This window comes from Hypomesus nipponensis, chromosome 5 (assembly GCF_054491055.1).
Source record: "Hypomesus nipponensis isolate SF chromosome 5, ASM5449105v1, whole genome shotgun sequence".
In the NCBI taxonomy this organism is placed as follows: Eukaryota; Metazoa; Chordata; class Actinopteri; order Osmeriformes; family Osmeridae; genus Hypomesus; species Hypomesus nipponensis.
In genome coordinates, this window is record NC_140365.1 from 4,205,001 (window position 1) to 4,226,877 (window position 21,877).

General features: G+C 48.5%; 3 protein-coding genes across 7 annotated transcripts in view; 2 read left to right on the forward strand and 1 right to left on the reverse strand.

The window, feature by feature from the left end:
• The window catches only part of LOC146287908 (sodium/potassium/calcium exchanger 3), a 19,108-nt gene extending 10,243 nt beyond the window's left edge, over positions 1–8,865 (forward strand). The window contains exons 3-17 of the mRNA XM_084698908.1: positions 824–900; positions 1,238–1,312; positions 1,546–1,630; positions 1,835–1,938; positions 2,198–2,272; positions 2,496–2,521; positions 2,910–2,963; positions 3,271–3,413; positions 3,554–3,723; positions 3,933–4,158; positions 4,367–4,533; positions 5,071–5,185; positions 5,552–5,664; positions 5,760–5,825; positions 6,397–8,865. Coding sequence (XP_084555034.1) covers positions 824–900; positions 1,238–1,312; positions 1,546–1,630; positions 1,835–1,938; positions 2,198–2,272; positions 2,496–2,521; positions 2,910–2,963; positions 3,271–3,413; positions 3,554–3,723; positions 3,933–4,158; positions 4,367–4,533; positions 5,071–5,185; positions 5,552–5,664; positions 5,760–5,825; positions 6,397–6,507 — 1,607 coding nt within the window. The 3' untranslated portion in view covers positions 6,508–8,865. The remainder of the gene's footprint in view (positions 1–823; positions 901–1,237; positions 1,313–1,545; positions 1,631–1,834; positions 1,939–2,197; positions 2,273–2,495; positions 2,522–2,909; positions 2,964–3,270; positions 3,414–3,553; positions 3,724–3,932; positions 4,159–4,366; positions 4,534–5,070; positions 5,186–5,551; positions 5,665–5,759; positions 5,826–6,396) is intronic.
• A 1,773-nt stretch (positions 8,866–10,638) lies between these two features.
• Positions 10,639–12,391, forward strand: chrm1b (cholinergic receptor, muscarinic 1b). The gene has a single exon (XM_084698730.1). The coding sequence runs from the start codon at positions 10,639–10,641 to the stop codon at positions 12,109–12,111; it is 1,473 nt and encodes a 490-aa protein (XP_084554856.1). The 3' UTR covers positions 12,112–12,391.
• A 733-nt stretch (positions 12,392–13,124) lies between these two features.
• Positions 13,125–21,856, reverse strand: LOC146287910 (zinc finger protein ubi-d4-like). 5 transcript variants are annotated; one of them, XM_084698915.1, is made up of 13 exons: positions 21,819–21,856; positions 20,769–20,873; positions 20,434–20,594; positions 20,232–20,339; positions 19,831–20,009; positions 19,454–19,546; positions 18,998–19,076; positions 18,444–18,485; positions 16,945–17,082; positions 16,294–16,425; positions 15,918–16,030; positions 15,472–15,553; positions 13,125–15,292 (listed from the first exon to the last, which is right to left on the reverse strand). In XM_084698915.1, exons 1-13 carry the CDS (start codon positions 21,848–21,850, stop codon positions 15,210–15,212), a joined length of 1,347 nt encoding a protein of 448 aa, XP_084555041.1. In that variant the 5' UTR covers positions 21,851–21,856; the 3' UTR covers positions 13,125–15,209. The 5 variants fall into 5 exon arrangements, with proteins under 5 accessions (XP_084555041.1, XP_084555042.1, XP_084555043.1 ...); XM_084698916.1 differs by lacking the exon at positions 18,444–18,485; XM_084698917.1 differs by lacking the exon at positions 20,769–20,873 and having other exon boundaries at positions 21,819–21,854.
• Positions 21,857–21,877: the final 21 nt, after the last annotated feature.

The following is a 21,877-nucleotide window of genomic DNA, read 5'->3' on the forward strand; positions in this document are numbered from 1 at the left end:
CCCTCTCTCTCCACCCTCCCTCCCTTCTCTCTCCACCTTGCCCTCTCTCTCCACCCTCCCTCCCCCCCCTCTCTCTCTTTCTCTCTCTCTCTCTATATCTGTCCATCTCTCTCCATCCTCCCTGCCCATTCTCCGCCCTGCCCACCCTCCCTCCCTTCCACCCTCACTTCCCTCTCCCCACCATCCCTGTCCACGGACCGATAGGCCATCATTGAGGATTTGTGAAACATACGTCCTCTGGTTGGACACACACATCCGTATACACTCCAAAGTTCAGCCTGTTCCTACTCCGTGTCACGGATGGAAGTCCAGGGAGCTGCAGAGGCTTCAATACCTCAAAAAGAACGACACTCGTGCGAAGCACTGTCTCTAGTAACACGCTGTAGTGAGTGCACAGGGTGAGCCAGCGCCCAGGGGACTGACCTCTGACAGACAGCCCAGGTGCCTGTACCCTGTCAGCAGCTGATGTGCTCACATCTCAGTCGTTAAGATGAAGGAGTCTGTCGGGGGGGGGGGGGTGAGGCGGGTACCGAGCACAACACCTGTCACGTCACACAGGACCTGGGGGAATGGAAGAAAATAGAAAAATATAATGGAAAAGAACACGGTGTTCCTCTCGACTCCGACTCCCTCTTCTGGAGTGGAAGGACTGGATGGGAGGGAGGGAACACAGCCTTGCTCTACACAAACGACACGGAGGGACTGTGTCTGGGAACTGATACTGCATACACCTGGACCACAGAGAGAGACTCGAATCAACACTAATTGTGTGTGTGTGTGTCCACGCCTCCCTGTGTCACCCCCCCCCCCCCTCCCCCCACAGCCATCCATGAGTTTCCTGAAGACATCTTCACCAAGGAGGAGCGGCGAGGGGGGGCCGTGCTTCTACACGTGCTGTGTGTGAGTACATATGTCCACCTCCCTCCCAACCATCATCCTGTCAGGTGGTGGAGCGGTTAGGGAACCGGGCTAGTAATCTGAAGGTTGCCAGTTTGATTCCCGGCTGCGCCAAATGACATTGTGTCCTTGGGTAAGGCACTATACCCTACTTGCCTCGGCGGGAATGTCCCTGTACTTACTGTAAGTCGCTCTGGATAGTCTGGAGCGTCTGCTAAAAGACTTAATGTAATGTCATGACTGGATCATGCAGCTGATGTTTACTCACCACACAGTCCTCCTGTTTCCTGCTCTGCTGAATCTCGATCTATCTCCGTCTGTCTCTCTGTCTCCCTCCCAGGCTATCTACATGTTCTATGCGCTAGCTATAGTGTGTGACGACTACTTTGTTCCGTCTCTCGAGAAAATATCAGAGGTAAGAGACAAGCTCAGATGGCCGTGTCTTCCTGGCTGTTTGTGACTCAGTTGTTGTCCGTCTCTGTGGCAGGCCTGCTAGCGGCTAGCAGCATCCGACTTCTAGCCAGGTCCAGCCACAGACATATATATAACAGCTCAGGGACTTTTACATATTAGGGTTTTTAAGATGTAGTTGCTGCACTGGATATGAGTATGTATGTAAGGTGTTCTTTGTCTCTCTCTCTCTGTCAGAACCTTCAACTCAGTGAGGATGTTGCCGGGGCAACCTTTATGGCCGCCGGGAGCTCCGCCCCTGAGCTGTTTACCTCTCTCATTGGTCAGTGTCCGATTCCAACCAGACTCTTAGGAAACTCTCACTCGTCTGTGACATCACTGACTGATTCAATGCCCTGTAATTAACTGTGGAATGTATCTTCAATCCCTCGAACACATGTAATTCCTTTAATGTCCTGTAGATGTCAACCTTGTCAATAACAACCTCTGAGTCAGGCCCTTGTCCCTTTCGCTCTTTCTCTGTCAGGTGTGTTCATCACTAAGGGGGATGTGGGGGTTGGCACCATTGTAGGCTCTGCTGTCTTTAACATCCTGGTCATTATTGGCGTCTGTGGAATCTTTGCAGGACAGGTACACAACTAGAGTTATTCTAGTTAGCTATTCTATTAGCATATTGATGGGGTTTATTTTCAGTGGATACACTAATCTCTCTCTCTCTCTGTCCCTCTCTGTCCCTCTCTTTCTCTCTCTCTCTCTCTCTCTCTCTCTCTCTCTCTCTCTCTCTCTGTCCCTCTCTCTCGGTCCCTCCATCTCTCTCTCTGTCCCTCTGTCTCTGTCTCTGTCTCTCTCTCTCTCTCCCTCTCTCTCCCTCTCTCTCTCTTCCCTGTAGACGGTGGTTCTGACATGGTGGTCCCTGTTCAGAGATTCTCTGTACTACATCCTGTCAGTGCTGGCTCTCATCCTGGTGAGACACCTCCACCTCCACCCTGACCCTAAACCTGCTCACGTTGGTTTGCAGTCCAACATACCATAGTGTACCCAGGAAACAAACTATTCCCCCTGATCTAGTTTATAACTGCTGTTCTCAGCCCAGACAACCCTGTGTTTCTAGTAAAACAGCTAGAAATCTCCCAATGGAACAGTTGCATCTCTCTGTTGCTTTAAACGTTGAATCTCTCTCCCTGTAGGTCATCTATGATGCCAAAGTGGTCTGGTGAGTACATGTCTGTGTGTAGACTGTCAGGTTTTAGTGTATCACAGCGTGTGTGTGTAGACTGTCAAGTTTTAGTGTATCACAGTGTGTGTGTGTGTGTAGACTGTCAGGCTGTAGTGTATCACAGCGTGTGTGTGTAGACTGTCAAGTTTTAGTGTATCACAGTGTGTGTGTGTGTGTAGACTGTCAGGCTGTAGTGTATCACAGCGTGTGTGTAGACTGTCAAGTTTTAGTGTATCACAGTGTGTGTGTGTGTGTGTAGACTGTCAGGCTGTAGTGTATCACAGCGTGTGTGTAGACTGTCAAGTTTTAGTGTATCACAGTGTGTGTGTGTGTGTGTAGACTGTCAGGCTGTAGTGTATCACAGTGTGTGTGTGTGTGTCCACAGGTGGGAGTCTCTGATGCTCATCTCTATGTATGGAGTCTACATTCTGATCATGAAGTGAGTATGATGAGCCCTGCAACACAACACGCCACACCTGTATCTCCACCTGTATCTCCACCTGTTTCTCTCCTGTATCTCCACCTGTATCTCCACCTGTATCTCCACCTGTATCTCCACCTGTACCTCCACCTGTATCTCTACCTGGTATCACCGGCTGGTACCTCCACCTGTATCTCCACCTGTATCTCTACCTGGTATCACCGGCTGGTACCTCCACCTGTATCTCCACCTGTATCTCTACCTGGTATCACCGGCTGGTACCTCCACCTGTATCTCCACCTCTGACACAAGTGCGTGGTCTCAGGTTCAACTCTCAGATCCGGAGTTTTGTGGAGCGTCGGCTGGAGGCTTCTGGGCCGTGCTGCCGGGGCTCCGAGGCCCTGAGGGAAGAGCAGGCGGGAGAGGACGGAGCCAACTGCAACACCTCCATGACGCTGCTGAAGAAAGGTCTGCACCCTCCATACGTCACCAGACAATCCCAATACACCTGTCCTAGTTACAAATGGCCAGTAAACTGGAACTTAGAAGGGGTTGTTGAGAGCCTGTTCAGGCAGAGCTGATGTCTGATTGGCTGATGGCCCCTCCAGGGTCGTCAGGCCCGGGGCAGGAGTCTTCTCCCGTGGTGATGGTGGACGAGCTGCTGATCCTGAACCCTCACCAGCTGTCCTTCTCCGAGGCGGGGCTGCGGATCATGATCACGCCCCACTTCTCCCCCCGGACCAGGCTCAGCATGGCGGGACGCGTGCTCATCAGCGAGGTGAGCTCTCCGCCGGACCCGACACGCTGACACTGTGTCACATGCTGCGACACAGTACTGTTGTGCTCTTCACCTCCTTCTCTCTTTCTCTCTCTTCCTCTCTCTCTCCTTAACTCTCGCTATGTCTCTCTGCCTCTCCCTCTCTCTCTTCCCCTGTCATTCCCCTATATCCCTCTCCCTCCCTCCCTCTCTCCCGCCCCCATCCACAGAGACAGAGGTTGATCCGGAGCCCCAAGAGCCAGCAGGACGCCGAGGCCAGCCCCCTGAAGGGCTCTGGGGGTCTGGAGAACGGCGGCAGCGTGGAGAGGCAGACCCCCGAGGGGGCCGGGGCGAGGGCCGGGGAGGCGGGGGAGAAGCCTGGGGTCGAGGGCTGCCGTGCGGACGAGGAAGAGGAGGATGACGACGAAGCTCCTTTCAGGCCTTTCCACCTCCCGGGTGAGCGTGGGTCCTGTTGCTGCTTACTGATGCAGCTGGGGGGGTCATGAACGAGGCACGTCCAATCACAGTCCTCCACGTGACGTAAAGCGTGCCGCTTAACACGTCGAGGCAATCTCACCGCGCGGGTAAGAAAACGTAGCAGCGATCGTGGCCTCTGGCTTACCTGTCTGACCTCTCCCTTCCGACCTCTGACCCTGCGTTTCAGGCAGCTGGGCTGCCCGGGCCAAGTGGCTGATCTCCTGGCCCCTGAGCACCCTCCTCTACTGCACCGTGCCCAACTGTGTGTGGCCTCGCTGGCATCGCTGGTTCATGGTGTCGTTCGTGGGCTCCACCCTCTGGATTGCCATCTTCTCCTACCTCATGGTGTGGATGGTAAGGACCTCTCGTCTGTCAGCTCCCTCTCTCTTCTCCTACCTCATGGTGTGGATGGTAAGGACCTCTCGTCTCTCAGCTCCCTCTCTCTTCTCCTACCTCATGGTGTGGATGGTAAGGACCTCTCGTCCCTCAGCTCCCTCTCTTCTCCTACCTCATGGTGTGGATGGTAAGGACCTCTCGTCTGTCAGCTCCCTCTCTCTTCTCCTACCTCATGGTGTGGATGGTAAGGACCTCTCGTCTGTCAGCTCCCTCTCTCTTCTCCTACCTCATGGTGTGGATGGTAAGGACCTCTCGTCCCTCAGCTCCCTCTCTCTTCTCCTACCTCATGGTGTGGATGGTAAGGACCTCTCGTCTGTCAGCTCCCTCTCTCTTCTCCTGCCTCCACTTTTCCTACCAAGGAATGACCATTTGGAGGTTTTTAAAGTAACATTTTGGGGGTGTGCTTGTTCTGTATGTGTGTTGTGTCTGTATACGTGTGTGTGTGTGTTGTGTCTGTATACGTGTGTGTGTGTTGTGTGTGTGTGTGCCCTCCAGGTCACCATCATCAGCCACACTCTAGACATCCCAGACTACATCATGGGCATCACCTTCCTGGCTGCCGGCACCAGCGTGCCAGACTGCATGGCTAGCCTCATCGTAGCACGGCAAGGTACGCTCCCAACAACTCTCTCTCTCTGTCTCTCTCTCTCTCTGTCTCTCTATTTGTGTCTCTCTCTCTGTCTCTCTCTCTCTCTGTCTCTGTGTCTCTCTCTGTCTCTCTCTCTATTTGTGTGTCTCTCTGTCTCTCTCTCTCTCCGTTTTGTTTCTTGCTCCCTCTCTGTCTCTTCACCCCATGGTGACTAACCCTCGTCTATCTTCATTGCTGTTCCTTTGTTTCTTGTCCCTCATTCTTTCATACATATCCATCTCTTTCCGTCTCTTAACCACGCAGCAACTTAACCTAAATCCATTTTCAATTTGTTTCTGTTTCTTCCATGTTTCTCTCTATCCCTTCCCTCCCTCCCTCCCTCCGCAGGTATGGGCGACATGGCGGTGTCTAACTCCATCGGCAGCAACATCTTTGACATCCTTTTGGGGCTGGGATTCCCCTGGGCTCTGCGTACTCTGGTGGTGGAACACGGATCATCGGTAACTTCTAACTGTGACGCCGTCTAAGTAGGATTTTTTTGGGGGGTTGACAATGTCAGATATATGACAGCCCTGTTTGTGGTGTCTCTTATCAGGTCTACATCAACAACAAGGGGCTGGTTTACTCTGTAGTCCTGCTGCTGGCCTCTGTCTTCCTGACCGTGAGTCCCTGTGTGTGTGTGTGTGTGTGTGTGTGCTGCGGTCCTCTGTCCGTCTGACCATGTCGTACATGCACACATACACGTGTGTGTGTAGTGTGTACACAAGCTAAAAGTAGCCTACACGCGTGTGTGTGTGTGTGTATGTACACTGTAAAGTTGATTTTTATTACTATCATATTGACACCTTCCCGTGACACTGGGCCCTGAGTATAATTCATTACACCTCAGACCTGGCTCCACACACAAATATACTGGGTTGGCAACGTTTTATTGGAGCTGCTTTACGAGGCATGGTTTATGACAGACATGGGCCTGAAGTGGGCCTCCCAGGACACCCTGATAGAGAGATGCTCAGGTATTAAAGTAGTCGAAACATCCATACAGCAAACCTCTCGTGTCTCGCCTGCCTGCACTACACAGACCTACTGCACACGCGACACATCTGCCCTCCCTTTCCTACGGTCACAGTTCAGGTTGACCCCTTTAGACGCTACACGCGCTCTTATCCAGAGTGACGTACAGACGCTGCGTGCTTCTTCTTCTGCCCTGCTGCGTGTGCGTGTTTGCTCAGGTGACGAGTGTCCATCTGAACCACTGGAAGCTGGACCGCTGCCTGGGGCTGGGTCTCCTGTCCCTCTACGCTGTCTTCCTCCTCTGTTCCATCTTCTTCGGGAACATGTGAGGCCGTCGACGTCAGAGGTCGACCCTGGCAGGCCCCTTCCTGTCACATGCCACGCTGAGCGACGTCCTCCCCCTCTGACCCTTCCTCCTCCGGTCATGCCAGAAAGAGTAACCTGCACACCTGTGTGCTGTGCTGCTGTTTGTGCGTACCACAAACGGGATATGAGATGGTGGTGAGAAGCACATACTGCACGTTGTGTACACACACACACACGCAATTACCCACTCATGCGCAAATGCACATAGGCACACACACGCTATCATGCACTTACTTACACCCACACACACACACACACAGTAAAAAAATGTTTATCAGTAAGTTCATTGGTACAGTGGTGTTTCAAGAGCCATTAAACATGGAGTAACAATAGTACAGTCAGTTTGTTTCCTTGTTTCCTGACGTTCACCCGGGATCAATATATGAAGGATGAGACATGTCGCTTGATTACCCATGAACTTTGGCATATTTTGCAGAAGCTCATGGACACCAAAAGGGAGCCATCTTCAGCTCACTGATTGCATTACAGTCTGATGGATGACCTCTAAGCGGATATATGTCCACATAGTTGGCTGGCTTGTAGAATTTCACTAAATTAAATGTATTTGTTTTATAACAAATTGCATGATAACTTGTTTGTTTTTTTACAATCGTTTGCATATTTTTCATATATTTCAACGAGCAACAGTTGGCCACCATTAGCTTGTAGCTTATTTAGGGTTCTGTTGCTATAGGTTACGAGTCACTGCTAGTCCCATGAAATCCAAACATCCGCGTCCTGATGACGTGGTTGTCTCAACCTTCATATATTCAACCTTAATGTTTACCTTTCCATGTTTGTTTATGACGTACACCCTAGCTGACTTTGCCTAGTTTTGTGGTTAAGCTGTGTTTGCGTACAGATGAGCAGAACATTAGAGCTGTGTAAGACACGATAATAAAGTCAATAAACTTCTGAAGATTCCGTTATGTGAATATATTTTGTAAGTGACTGATAGAGTTCGAGTGAGGGTCAAATAATTAATTTTGCCTGACCGACTGCTTTTGAACAAGTGTCACAAATGACGTAAATAGATTAACGTGACATAAAAGATTTATAGCATTTGTAGAGATATGATATGTAAAATATATGTTTCTATGAGTGTCACCACCTTTGATAACATGCGTACGGGTCTGTTGTAATAGTTCACCAAGTTTAGGTACGATCAATGTTTGTAAAAATTAGGAGTTTCCCAGTATTAGTATACAACTATTACTGTCTTCAACACTTTTTACTGTTTCTAAATGTTTACTAAATATAGTTTTACAAAAAAAATGAATGTCAGACAGAAAATAGATTAGTGATGTTTTTGATATTTATAAGATCTAGATGACGTACTTCCTATTTGTGAATATTACACACTGTTAAAGATATGTATATTTTTGTCACTTGGTTCAATAATACAAAAAAAGACTGACACTTGAGATCGGCATACTCTTATTCGATAAGAAGGTTTGAATCTGATTGCATGTGTGTCTTCAATGTCACTTTCCACTGAAGGTTCAATTTAGCACCTAAACTTTGATTCATGATATGTATTTATTATTTTCTAACTTTTTTTAGGTGTCTTTGTTTGTGACACCAACAGGCAATGGTTTGCCCTGCAAAAGTGTTAGAAGTATTTTGTATTGTTATTTATTAATTCATTTAACACAGAAAACCCATTGAGTGCAGTAATGTGAATAGTATCTTGAATATTAATAATCTGAGATTATTTACATGTAAAATGTCACAAATAAAATGCAAGATAGTCCTGCAAAAAAAAAAAAAAAAAACATTTTAAAGATCCACATGGACAAAAAACTAACAGGAAATGCTAAATGTTTGTAGTATAAGAATGGCAATAACAAAATAATTTTATAGCAGAAAAATAAGCAATTTTGATACATTAAGATCATGTACAATTTGAGGTATGAGTACTGAGGATTGAGACTCAAACAAGCCTGTTACTGGTGCTGTCTACCTGCTCCTTGTTACATGACTGCTGTTTTCTCTTACTCACCCCCAACAAAGGGCAGAGACCTGTGGGCCCACAGTTGAATCCAGCGCAGTCATTGGCGCAATGGAGATATAAAGTCAGATGTTGACACCCTGCTCTAATCTCAGTCGTGAATCTGGCCCTTCAATAACAGAGCAGTTAAGAAAAAACATTTCCAGCTGACAGAAACCTCTTACAGTATCTTTGAACAGTGTTCTTTCCTCAATATTTTATTCTGTTATGGTTGGAGCCATCAGATATTTTAGCGCTGAGATTTCTTTATTTAGAGATGGTATCTGATTATAGAGAAATTTTGTATGTCGTTCAGTGCAATAAATTAAATCTGTGCAATAACCATCCATTCTTCTCTCTTATTTAGTATCCTGCACAACTGTGTTCCGTAGTCATCCAAGATCTCTGTCCTTGTCTCTGTCTCCCCTCTCTTTCCCTCCCTCTCTCTCTCCCACTGTCTCTCTCCCTCCCTCTCCCTCCCTCTGTCTTTCCTTCCCTCTCTCCCTCTCCCTCCCTCTGTCTCTCCCTCTCTCTCTCCCCCCTGGAGCTGTGTTGTGACCCTCTCTCTCTTGGAGCAAACACATCCTGTGATAAGCACCAAGGAGAGAGAGACCCCCATCCCTGCTGCATCCCTGCTGTATCCCTGCTCACGGCACTTCACCACAGAGTAAAGCCACACTCACACAAGCTGTACAAGGGCACATTACACTTCCACAGGTTTTCCAATATCACAGCACGTCGATACACACTCTACACTGACACAGCACTCAACATCTCTGACCCTTGTTCTGGTGATGAAACCCGTTGAGTGAATTGAACTTCAGTCTTTATCTTAATGTGGAGAGACGGATGAGTGGTTGAGGGGGGTGCAAAAGGAAATTGAAAAAAATCTAGTTAATTAAATGTCTGTTTTCACAACAGACAGATGTTTTACAGTGTGTCTAGTTGGATGCAATTTCCCAATTACACCGTAATGTTGATTTTTTTGGGGGGGGTATTTATAAATTAAATCAAACTTCAAATAAAGTATTTAAACATGCTGCAATGTCGGTTCAGTTGTATATTTGCCCTTAGGTAACGTAAAAAAATGTAGCGACACCCCATGAAAACTATTGTTTTTCTCTAAATATTTGAACATTTTGGATGAACATTTGATATTAATTGAAACGATAGGTTTGGAGGTGATGTAGTTAAATAAACTGTCCCAGCTGCGGCGGCCGAAAGCACACCACAATTTCCCCCAGAAATACCCTCTCTAGTTTTAATTAAGTCAATGTTGACTTTAGTAAAGGTAATTTGTTTATTTACATGTGTTCAATTAAATGAGAATGGAGCAGGAAATGCGAAGAGGAAAATAACCTAGAAGGATGTAGCTAAATGCCAGGCGACTTGAGTTTGTACAGGAGGTTGCTTGACATTGTCTACATGCGTTACGGCAGTGGCTTTTCATTTGAAGCCTATATCTGTTTCGTGCTGCTTCTCCCTGCACACAGGACCTCGCCATATGAGGAGCAATAATTCAAACTGGAAACGTTTCCCCACAATAGGAAAGCTCAAACACTATCAGCGTTCAACAACAGGGCATAACTTCATAAAGTTATATAGACGGCGTAAGGTCATCCTCACTACAGCGCAACCAGAGGCTACAAGCGAGCACCACTCGGGTAGGTAGGCTAAGTACATGGTTAAACGTTTCAACAGTTGTTGCATTGTTTAAGAAAGGTACATGGCACAGAAAGATTATAGACTACAGGAAAATAACATTTGTGTTAGTTGGAAGTTTCAGTATTGGCTACAGCATTGTCAAAAGAATAAAAAGCGTTGCTATTGCGGCAAATGTCATTCGTACTTTAATCAGTAAAATAAACCACCATTTAGTGATGAGAATTATCCGTTTTTTAAGACAACAAAACGTGTACTTACGCGTCCAGGGTCTCTAAGAATAGTATTTGAGTTAATTTGTTGAATTTTAATTAACTTATTTTTCATGAAAAGCGAACTCAGTTCAAACTGCATCATAAGGAATCGCGCATCGGGATTCCAATGAATGTTTTTGATTCAGTTGAATAAATACTTTTTTTCACTCACACCAGCTTTATGGAATATGAACAACTGTGTCTCCCAGACCAGCAGCAACCAGACAGCAGACCCATTGGGGGGTCATGAGGTATGGGAGGTGCTGGTGATAGTGATCATCACAGTGCCCCTCTCTCTGCTCACCATCCTTGGCAACCTGCTGGTTTTGATCTCCTTCCGGGTCAACAGCCAGCTGCGCACCGTCAGCAACTACTTCCTGTTGAGCCTGGCGGTGGCAGACTTAATCCTCGGCGCCGTTTCCATGAATCTGTACGCCGGGTACATCATAATGGGCCGTTGGGCGCTGGGGAGCCTGGCGTGTGACCTCTGGCTGGCCGTGGACTACGTGGCCAGCAACGCGTCCGTCATGAACCTGCTGGTCATCAGCTTCGACCGCTTCTACTCCGTCACGCGGCCGCTGACCTACAGGGCCAAGAGGACGACGCAGCGGGCTGCGGCGGCCATCGTCCTGGCCTGGGCCGTGTCCTTCGTCCTGTGGGGCCCCGCCATCCTCTTCTGGCCCCACGTGGTGGGCAGGCCCTCGGAGCACCGGGACAGCTGCTCCATCCCCTTCATGGACGACGCCGTGCTCCTCTTCGGCACGGCCATCGCCGCCTTCTACCTCCCGGTCACCGTCATGGTGATCCTCTACTGGAAGATCTACTGGGAGATCGAGCAGCGCTCCCAGGGTCGGGAGGGGCTGCTGGGGTCCGTGAGCAGCACAGGGGGTCCCCAGGGCTCCGGGGGGAGGTCCGTCTACTCCAGTAGCACCAAGAGCAGCTTCAGCAGCGCCCGAGAGGGCCCAGGGGGGAGGGATCCATGCAGGGAGGACTCTCAGGGGAGAGGGTCGGCCAAACCCTCCCTACCTCCCGCCACGGGCAGCAATGGGGAGGGCTGCGCGGGAAGCAGCTGGGCAGGAGGGAGGGGCTCCGCCGCCTCTCTTTCCTCTGAGGAGGAGTCAGAGCAGAGGCAGGGGAGGCCCAGCACGGCGTCGGGTCCTCCGGTCTTGCTCCCTCTCAGGGAGGCCCCGGACACGGACACCCCCCACAGAGACCCCCCGGCCCCCAGGGCGGAGGAGCTCCGAGGCCGGCAGCCTTCCCTCCGGGGCTCCAGCTCGTCTGAGTCCAGGCGGACCAGACAGCCCAAGGCCAGGCGGAGGAGGAACAGGATGATCACGGAGAAGAAGGCAGCCAGGACCCTGAGCGCCATCCTGCTGGCCTTCATCCTCACTTGGAGCCCCTACAACATCATGGTGCTGGCCTCCTTCTCCTACTGTGTGCCTGAGAAGCTATGGCAGTTGGGCTACTGGCTGTGCTACATCAACAGCACCGTGAACCCCATCTGCTACGCTCTGTGTAACAAGCACTTCCGGGTCACCTTCAAATCCCTGCTGCTCTGCCGGCTTGGGCAGAGGGACTGGGGAAGGACTCGCCATGGCAACCACGCCACGACCCGGATGCAGAGGACGGGCAGCACTGTGAGAAGCCCCCAGGACCCTTGACCTCTGACCTCACCCGTGGTACAGAATTTGACTGCAGATCTTGAGGTCGCAGGTTTGAATTTGCCCCCTGTACCTTACCTTGGCAGCTATCTGCTAAATGAATCATTTTCAATAAGACATTTAACACAATTTCATATGTTTACAGACTACCGAGTCACTACATACAGGGTTCCTGCAGGTTTTAGTATGTCAAATTTAAGACCTTTTTAAGACATTTTAAGACCATAAAGATTTAAATGTAATCGTGAGGTACCAAAAGATTCCTACCCCTAATAGATGGTAAGCTGTACATTTTTGTTTAATATTTAACCGTGTTGCAGAAATAATTACGTCTATTCAAGAAAAGTCTACTTATCGTCAATGTATTTTGTGAACGAGTTCTTAGAAATCCTTCAGCAAACTTTCACTTGCTTTGTAAGTATGATTAGAAGGTTTTATAACTTGGCATTGGCAGAACAAAACATATATTGTCCTTTGGCATTTAGTAGGTCCATAAGGGCAATTAAACCGTCTTGTATAAGATAACTTTGCAGGAAACCTCTGCGGCTCAGTGGGTGAGCATGTGTACCATCGAGTCTACTGCCAAACACAGTACCCCTGGTTCAAGTCTCGCTCAAACCAATTGATAATTGATTTAACTGTTAAGTAATATACTATATATATATATATAGTATATATATATGATATACTGTAAGTAAATACTGTTAAGTATATATATATATTTATTATTTCCAAGTATATAGAAAGGGGACCCTGTGGTGTAGTGGGTTGAGAACAATAACCTATCCTAAACAACCTGGGTTCAAATCCAGCACACAGCGTAGTGCCAAACACATCCGTGGGCCCAGATCCCTGTAACCACAGCGCACTCCCCGACTGTCCAGATCCCCTCTCCCAACTGTCTTTCCAAGTATAACTGTCCCACCTGGAAAGATAGTTGGGAGAGGGTATCTGGACTGTTGGGGAGTGCACTGCGGCTACAGGAGTCTAAAAAGAAATTGACCCATTATCAGTTTTATTTATAAGTCAATTTTTATTTATAATTCGAAGACCCCTCCCATAGTAGCCCACATCCTAAACCACTGAGCTATCAGGGATCATAATAATCTCCACTCAAAATTTAAATTTGACATTGAACTATCTTGTTGTAACACCTTTACGACCTTAAATTTAAAGTTCAGAATATAGACTTAAGACCCCGCGAGAACCCTTTATATAATGTAACCAGTGCCAAATCATTTATTTTCATGGAAGTAAATGACAAAACCACAAAAGAAACATTTCATCACAATCAAAAACAAATCCCAGAAATGTCTTACATCAACTGAGTATATACCATACATGAATGTTTTTTTCTTCCTTTTTTACTTGAACAGCAATATTCTAATGGCAGCTGTTTTCAAATACACATTTAACATTGCGGTTAGAAATAAAACCAAGTTACATGTTTAATGCTTCAGTATATGTTAGTTGGCTATGGATATAATATGATAATGTACCTAAATTGGCCAGGTTTCCCAGATTCGTTAAGAAGCTCTTAACGCTAAGAACTTCTTAACGAATCTGGGAAACACGGTCATTATATCACAACTTCCCAACACATTGACCAAACCAGAGTTGAGTGTGCATGAGGGCACACACACATCATGCATCCCCTTCTGTGTTGGGTTTCCCTACTGTCATAGATGCTGTACAGGCTTCTTCAACTACAGCCGCTAACTTCAAGCACAACCTGTGGAGACAGAAGCACTGGTGTTCCTTGTCCGGAGGACTATGACTAGTTGAAACTGACATGGAGACATATTGTTAACTGCAGTGTTTGACCTTGCTTAGAAGAACCCAGTCAGCCATCTCTCACAGCTACTCTCTTGCCTGGCTCATCGCTGCCCTCCTGTGACGGACCCTGATAGTGCGCAGGCACAGACCATCTCAACCCAACATGGGCTAGGAAATGGTGAACCAGTAAAAGGGGACATGGGCCCTGATGAGGTCCCAATTGCACAGGATACCCCCCAGAGTATTACTGAGGGGTGGGCTTTTAACACATACAGTATCTCTCTTACGGGGGTCCCCAAAACTCAGAAAGTGTCCAGGACCCCCCCCCCCCCCCCCCCCCCCCATAGGACCCCCCTGTCACATAGTCACATGATCTACTCAGTCACGTCACATGATCCCCTTACCGCCCTTCACAGAAGCCTACTATCACACCAGAGAAACAGGAAGTGAGCCACAGCAGTCTCTTCTAGGCAGATCAGATCAGAGAAGCTGCTAGGAGCTGGGCCATTATGCCTGGATGCCCTCAGCTTGCCTTGTATAGAACCTAGAGTGATGTTGTTGGCTCATATTAAAACCATGTTTGGCAACACCTGGAGGTGATGAAATGTGTTCTGTTCATTCGACAGCAATGTCCTTCCCCTCTGAGGGACGTAGATAAGATATTGTGTCAAAGGCTATAACAACCACTATCATTACAACATATAAATCATTCAAACCCTTTATAAGCTATACAAATATATAATTATACAAAAACGTTTGTTACTACGAAGGAGCATTGGCATTCTAGTTAATTCCAACTATTTTCTCTGTTTACTAGATGCCAAAACTGATATATCGTGGAATAAAAGGAGAATTTCATTCAGGACTCTTGGGACTGTTTAGCCCAGACGTGAGACTGTTTAGCCCAGACGTGAGACTGTTTAGCCCAGACTTGGGACTGTTTAGCCCAGACGTGAGACTGTTTAGCCCAGACGTGAGACTGTTTAGCCCAGACTTGGGACTGTTTAGCCCAGACTTGGGACTGTTTAGCCCAGACGTGAGACTGTTTAGCCCAGACTTGGGACTGTTTAGCCCAGACTTGGGACTGGGCTAAACAGTCAGAAACCCGAGCCTGTGGGTAACTTGAACTGTGTAACAGTGTAACAGTCATATGGAGCAGCCCGAGGCGTATATTGCACAGGTGTTGCACAGGGGTTGCACAGGTGTCGTTCCCTTTTCACAGGTTCGTCTGTGGTACCAGCTTCTCTGCTGCCTCTCCACCTCTCCCCTGACAGAGAACCTTACTGCAGGGGTGTGTGTGTGTGTGTGTTTGTGTGTGTGTATCAAGACGGAGGGGCATTCTGGTTCTGGTATATAGAGGCCTTGTCTTTCAGGAGGTCCAAGCACAGACGGCAGCTCCAGCTCCCTGGGAGGAGGGAGGACAGAGGTCAGGACCACACAACTCTACAACACACACACACACACTCACACCATTACTGCACGTGGCAACTTCAGATCCTGGCTTGGTCTCATCACCGGGGACTAGCCCCCAGAGACGGGCTGTTCAGACACAGCCTAACCCTCCAGCGGGACGTTCCAGCTCACCTTCTGGGGGCTCGTTCATGGGGGGGCTGAGGCAGTACATGTGGTAGCCTCGGTCACAGTCGTCGCAGAACAGGAGCTGATCCTGAAGAACACAGCATCAGGTTAACCTAATAACTCTCCCAGCAGCCTGCTCACTGCACACATACACAGGACACTGTAGACTTCCACACACCCACAATGACAGATAGAAGACCTGTACCTCCCCTAACATGCAAAGGGTCTGTCCTGCCATCATGTGTGTTCTTTTATGAGTTCTTTTGGCCACAATGAACAATCTGAGATCATTTGGAGATGTCTGCTCTTTTCTAGCAAAAGTTACGGAGGAGATACACATACATGCCGTTTTTTGACCAGATATAATGTGTACCCCCTCAAAAGTGATGTGTTTACAACCCCAGGCCAGTGGCTACAGTGGAGCTAGCCGTGTGTTTCTCCCGCTCACTCACGTCGTTCTCCGAGGTGCCACACATGTTGCAGCACTTGCACTCGATGCACTGCCAGCGGTAAGTCTTCACTGCTGCCATCATGACCGGGGTGAACTGCAGACAGGACGGGTGCCCTGGGGGAACAGTCACAGAGAGACTAGCACATAGAGAGACTAGCACAGAGAGACTAGCAGAGAGAGACTAGCACAGAGACAGACTAGCACAGAGAGACTAGCACAGAGAGACTAGCACAGAGAGACACTCGCACAGAGAGTCTAGCACAGAGAGACTAGCACAGAGAGACTAGAACAGAGAGAGACTACCACAGAGAGCACAGACTGACAGACGGAGGTAGTTTGACCCTCAAGAATGTGTGTGTGTGCAGATGTTCCTGTACCTGAGCGACCACAGTCTGAACAGGACACCAGTTCTTCTGACTGGCCCGTCTTGTGGTTGGTCTTGGAGTCCCCCAGGCAGAAGTCACAGTAGTTGTTTGGCAAGGCCAGCCCATCCGGCCCTTTTTTGGGGGCTGGGAGGGGGGAGAGAGATGGAATACAGGTCAATGGGTACAGCCCAGCAGAAGCGCATTTGACTGCAGATCAAGAGGTCGCAGGTTCAAATCCCTTTTTAACTCTGCGTTGCTGGTTAAAGATGTGTCTACTGAAGGATTACATTATTATCGATAGGGACGGAGGTCATGAGTGTGGGAGGTGGGGTAGTCCTGGTATCAATGGGTCTACACTGTAGCACTCTTCTGGTTTACTGTGACTGCTAGCTGAGATGAGGTTACTTGTACTGTGGCTGGTAAATGAAAGAGAGAGAGCAAGAGAGAGGGGTCATATGGCTGAGCTGTTAGGGAGTCTAATAATAAGAAGGTTGTTGGTTCGATTCCCGGCCGTGTCAAAATGACGTTGTGTCCTTGGGCAAGGCACTTCACCCTACTTGCCTCGGGGAGAATGTCCCCGTACTTACTGTAAGTCGCTCTGGATAAGAGCGTCTGCTAAATGTAAATGTAGAGAGAGAGAAAGAGAGGTGGGGAGGGTGTTACTTTTGGGTTCGTGGGGCAGTGGAGGCGGGGTGTCGTGGACCTCAGCCTCCTCCTTGTCCTCGCCCTCCTCCTCTGCCAGGTGGGAGTGAGCGTAGTGGTAGCTCAGACCCGGACGGTTCTTGTAGCGCTTCCCACAGACTGCCAAAGAAAGACGGGAAGAAAAAGGGAAAGGTATGAAAACAAAAACACGCGTGGAGCCGCCCTGTCCGCCCTGAAAACACAGGTGAGAACGCAGAATGTTTTTTGTGATTTGATGCATTTCGAATACGCATCAAAACACATCATATCTGTTCATTGTATGCGTTCAGATGTCACATGCCTTTAAGAAACTAGATATGAGACTGGTCTAGAGGTGAAGTGAGAGAAGTTACCAGAATAAGAACTACAAATCGATACATTTGTGGTTGTGAAGAAGCACAATGAGCTGTGTATGTGAGAGGGGGGGGGGGGGGGCAGCAGCCAGCAGAACCCTTCCTCTACTTCCTCCCTCAAGCTGTTCCCCACCCAGACTCATACACCCTCCCTCTGGTAGGGCCACTAGCCCCCACCCTCTTCCCCAGCTGGGTGGACATGACCAGGCCTGTGTCGGGCCCTGGTGGGACAGTAGCCAGGACACAGACCAGGCCTGTGTCGGGCCCTGGTGGGACAGTAGCCAGGACACAGACCAGGCCTGTGTCGGGCCCTGGTGGGACAGTAGCCAGGACACAGACCAGGCCTGAGACACTGCTATTCAACTGTGGAACCGTGGGACCCACAAACCCCCAAGGCTTGAGACAGGTTCAAGACAAAAGCACAAAGCACCATTTCCCTCTTAAGTAAGAGAGAAGAGAAACCGGGAGGGGGGGGGGGGGGGGGGGGACAGGAAGGCAGCAGATCAGCTGAAGGATTAACACTGATATGCAGATTTTCTGTGTACAGAGAAGCTTGAGTCTCTTGCTGTGGTCAAGAGGTTACGCAGTGGGTCTCTGACAATACACATATAGATTAGAGGAATGTGCTACTTTCACCTTTGGAAAGAGCAACATGCAGAGAACTAAGACACGAGACAAGACACAAAGCCAACTGATGACTTGGAGGAACACATGCTGGAATACAGAACCCATGCATTTCCTGAGGGGAACTGTATTGGACCATGTGTGATTTAATCTCCATGACAACGCACGTCTATGGCAATTATCTTGCTGTCTTTCTCTCGTGTCTAATTTCATGTATGATGTGAATAACAGTATAAACTACATGTCACAGTCCATAACTAATATCAGGAATAAGATTAAGCTATTAGATAAGCTCTAATAACATGGCAGCTTTGTAAGCCCTTTAACACAAAAACACACACACATACACACAAAGACACACAAGCGTGCCACACACACACACAGACACACACACACAGAAACACATAACAAAAATCTCCAAACAGGCAGTGAGCAGAAGAGAAGCGAAAAGGAGAGAGGCAGGTCGGAAACAAAACAAAAAAAAGGAATGAGAGACAAATATACCTCGTTCGGAAGGTTTGGAACTATGCTTTTGTTTGAAAGTGTCTGAAAGAGAGGGAAAGAGAACAGGGAGACAGAGAGCACAGACAAGCCTCAGACGGGGAACTCCAACCTGGCCGGTCAGAGTTTGAGCCGCCAAGACGCTCTGTGGAGGGAAGAGCAGCAGGGAAATGGGACAGAACATCTCAAGCAGCTTGTGGCGAGAAATTCTACCAGAAGATGATGTTGTCATCATATATATATCGTCATCAGTCATCGATATAAATGTGTTGGGTTCACCCATTGTATGGTCGACTGTGTATTCCCCATCTTTGTGACGACCATGTGGCTCAGACCCATTTAGCCCGACACAGAACTCAAGAGGCCACAAGGCCAGTAGAGAAGTGTTTGGTCTAAGCTGTGTAGATCACCACCCCATAAGGCTCCCCCCCTCCTCTCCCCCTCCCCTCCCCCCTCCCCTCCACCCTCTCCTTCCCTCCCCTACCTCCCCTCCTTCTCCTACATCCCCCCTCCCCTCCACCCTCCCCTCCACCCTCCCCTCCCCTCCAGAGACTCACTGTCACAGGCGTAAGGCTTGTCCTTGTCCTCCAGAGCTGCTGCAGCATCCGGCTTCTTCCTGCTGCTCGCTCCTCGACCCTGAACACACACACATGACATGTCACATTCACAACACATGACATGTCACATTCACGACACATGACATGTCACATTCACGACATGTTACACACATGATATGTTACATACCTGTAGCGGACACTTTCATCAAGAGCAACGTACAGAAAGCCCAGCAAAAAAATAGAGAATGGGAAGTGCGTAGTTCTAACACTATCTAACGGTGGCCAGACGATGTCAGTATTTACAAGGCACAGTGTAAAGTAGGTCTCCTCCACTCATCTCTCTGAGTAACCATGACAGCCACCGCTGGCCCACAGTAACCATGACAGCCACCTCTGGCCCACAGTAAGTAGTCCTCCAGTTCCCCTACACTGATCTCCTAAGATGAACGCCCTCACCTTCCCTTTCCCTTTGCCTCGCCGCTTCGGGGTGTCCTCCTCGTAATCTTCATCGTCCAGATCATCCAGGAAGTCATCCGGCTCCAGGACTCTCTGTGTGGCGAAGGAGGCGGGGTCAGAAAGGATGATATCATTGTCCCTTCTGTCCAGCCCCCTTCAAGACTAATCAAATCAAATGAATTTAGAATAGCCCTTTTTTTGGAAGAAAAGTCGCAAGGGGGGCTTCACAGAAGTCCACAAATCAGCATGTGTAACCGACCTAGACCCTCAATGAGAAACTGTTAATGATGTAGGTGGAGACTGACTCAATGTGACGAGACCATGATAAGGTGATGTATTCATTCTACTGACCTTTCCTACCCCGTCCCCAACAGTACCTTTCTGATGCGGGTGGCGGGGGTGGTGCTTGTCGAGTAGTCCGACAGACTGGGGTCTTCGTCTGGGACCCGCATATCCGGGGGGCCCCGCTTGTCCAGGGGCTCCCCCTTCAGGAGGGCTTCCAAACTGCTGCCATCTGAGGTCCCCAGGACATCCCTCTTCAAGCCCAGGTCCAGCTCTGGAGGAGAGGAGACACACAGAGCCACACTCAAGGGGGTGGACCTCGCCACTTTGACACAGTGAGCCGTATCATGTATACCTAACCAGGCCTACCTGGTTATAAGGATAGGTACAGCTCAGTAGTAAAAGCGTTTCAGTACAGATCAAAGGTCGCAGGTTCGAATCTCCCTCCGCACGCCACTTTGGATTGCAAGCGTCTGCTAATAATGCACCCTTTTACCTGACTTGAGAGAGGGGAAAGCCAGTCTGGGGTCCTCCGGAGGATGGGCTCTTCTTCTCTTCCTCCACCTCCTGGACGGATATGTGTACAGCTGCCCAGGAGCCATGCCTGGGGGCGGAAACAGTAGAAGAAGAATGACTGTGGCGCTGTGGGAAACATACACCTTGACACTCACCCCCCCCAGTGTGTGCGTGTTTCTCACCTGGGCCCCTGTGTCGCTTCTCCATCCAGATGTAGCAGTTGCTCTGCGCCACGCCCGTCTGAGAGTCCAGGAAGGGCATGCGCACGCTCCTCTCTGCGCACAGCCGGGCGTTGTAGTTATGGCATTGCTCCATGGCATCTCTATAGTACTGCTCTCCCAGCCTGCAGTCAGCAAAGCAAAGGGACAGGTCAGCACATTAATAACAATGCATAGTAATGTATTCATTTAGCAGACGCTTTGGTCCAGACCGACGTAAAGAGGGGATTTGAACCCCCAACCTCTCGATCTGTGTCAAATGCTCAAACACAGCTTTATCGCTCCTGGGAAATGACTACCTGATGGGAGTAGCTTTAGAGGACCACCAGAAAGGTATTAGTGGAGTTCTGGTTGAAACCTTAAGGTTAGTGCTGGCGTCTGGGAACAGCAGTTCCTGGTATCTGCTGTGAATGCGTCAGCAGAAATACATTTCCATTGGTAATCATAGCTGGGGTATATTTCCTCAGAATGCGTTGTCATGGAGAAAGAAAGGTATTGGTTCGCGTTCGCTGTACGTTTTGAAAGACGAGTTTTAAGAATATTGTGTTGAGAAGAACGTCAGTTATTTGTGTAAATAACTGACGTTGTCCTCTTCTATTCTCTTAACAAAAAATTTGCAATGTGAGACGGCTGTCTCCCCTCCCTTTGGTTGCGATCCATCACTTTTAGATTCGAGTGGTTTGTGCCCGCGCTCCCACGAGGGGGTGCTTTTCAGGGCGGGGGTGAATCTGGGGGCACATCACCGGATTAACTCATTCTAAAACTACTCCAGTGGAAATAAATATAGTTTAAGTGATAACAAATGAGATTACACTGATTTGGGTAAGGTGTTGAAGGTACGTTATACACCATTATATACACTATTTAGGGTATCCGTTGGTCGTTATATTATAACCATAATATAAGTGCATATTCATGGCTTATCTACAACGCTACGGTGGTACTAATGTCTGGGCATTAGTCCAAGAATAGCTGTCACAGTTCTAAAGCAATCTAATATAACTAAAAACAGCATTAGAAGAGTCGGATTACTCTCCACCTAAATGGCCATCTATAGAATTAAAAAGGTGTTAGCTAGCAAGCTATCTAATCCAATTTGGCATTGCTATGGTAATGAATGTTAGACTAATGGTGTCGCTACGGTAATTATAGCTAGGCTAGCTACAGTAAAGCTATCGTAGCTGCAGCCAACCACCGAAAGGTTGACAACTTTCGGTTACTTTGCCAATACAATGTAACAACTATATATAGGTACATATACGTTTTATTAAAACAGTTAGTGTAAATACAGTCCAAATGTAGCTGTATTTGAACACTTTAGGTATCTGTAGAAAAAGAGAATCACTCACAGTTTGACAACATTTTCAACAACCGCCGCCATCTTGGTTTTGACTCATTGTTGATTTGC

Excerpts from the sequence above, each read along its gene's own strand:
- LOC146287910 (XM_084698915.1), bottom strand. The coding sequence starts at position 21,850 with ATGGCGGCGGTTGTTGAAAATGTTGTCAAACT. Across the intron at positions 20,010-20,231 it reads TTTCCCCTCTCTCAAGTCAG|AGCTGGACCTGGGCTTGAAG; the intron begins GTAAAAGGGTGC and ends CCTCTCCTCCAG. Across the intron at positions 18,486-18,997 it reads CAAGCCTTACGCCTGTGACA|ACACTTTCAAACAAAAGCAT; the intron begins GTGAGTCTCTGG and ends CCTCTCTTTCAG.
- chrm1b (XM_084698730.1), top strand. The coding sequence starts at position 10,639 with ATGAACAACTGTGTCTCCCAGACCAGCAGCAACCAGACAGCAGACCCA.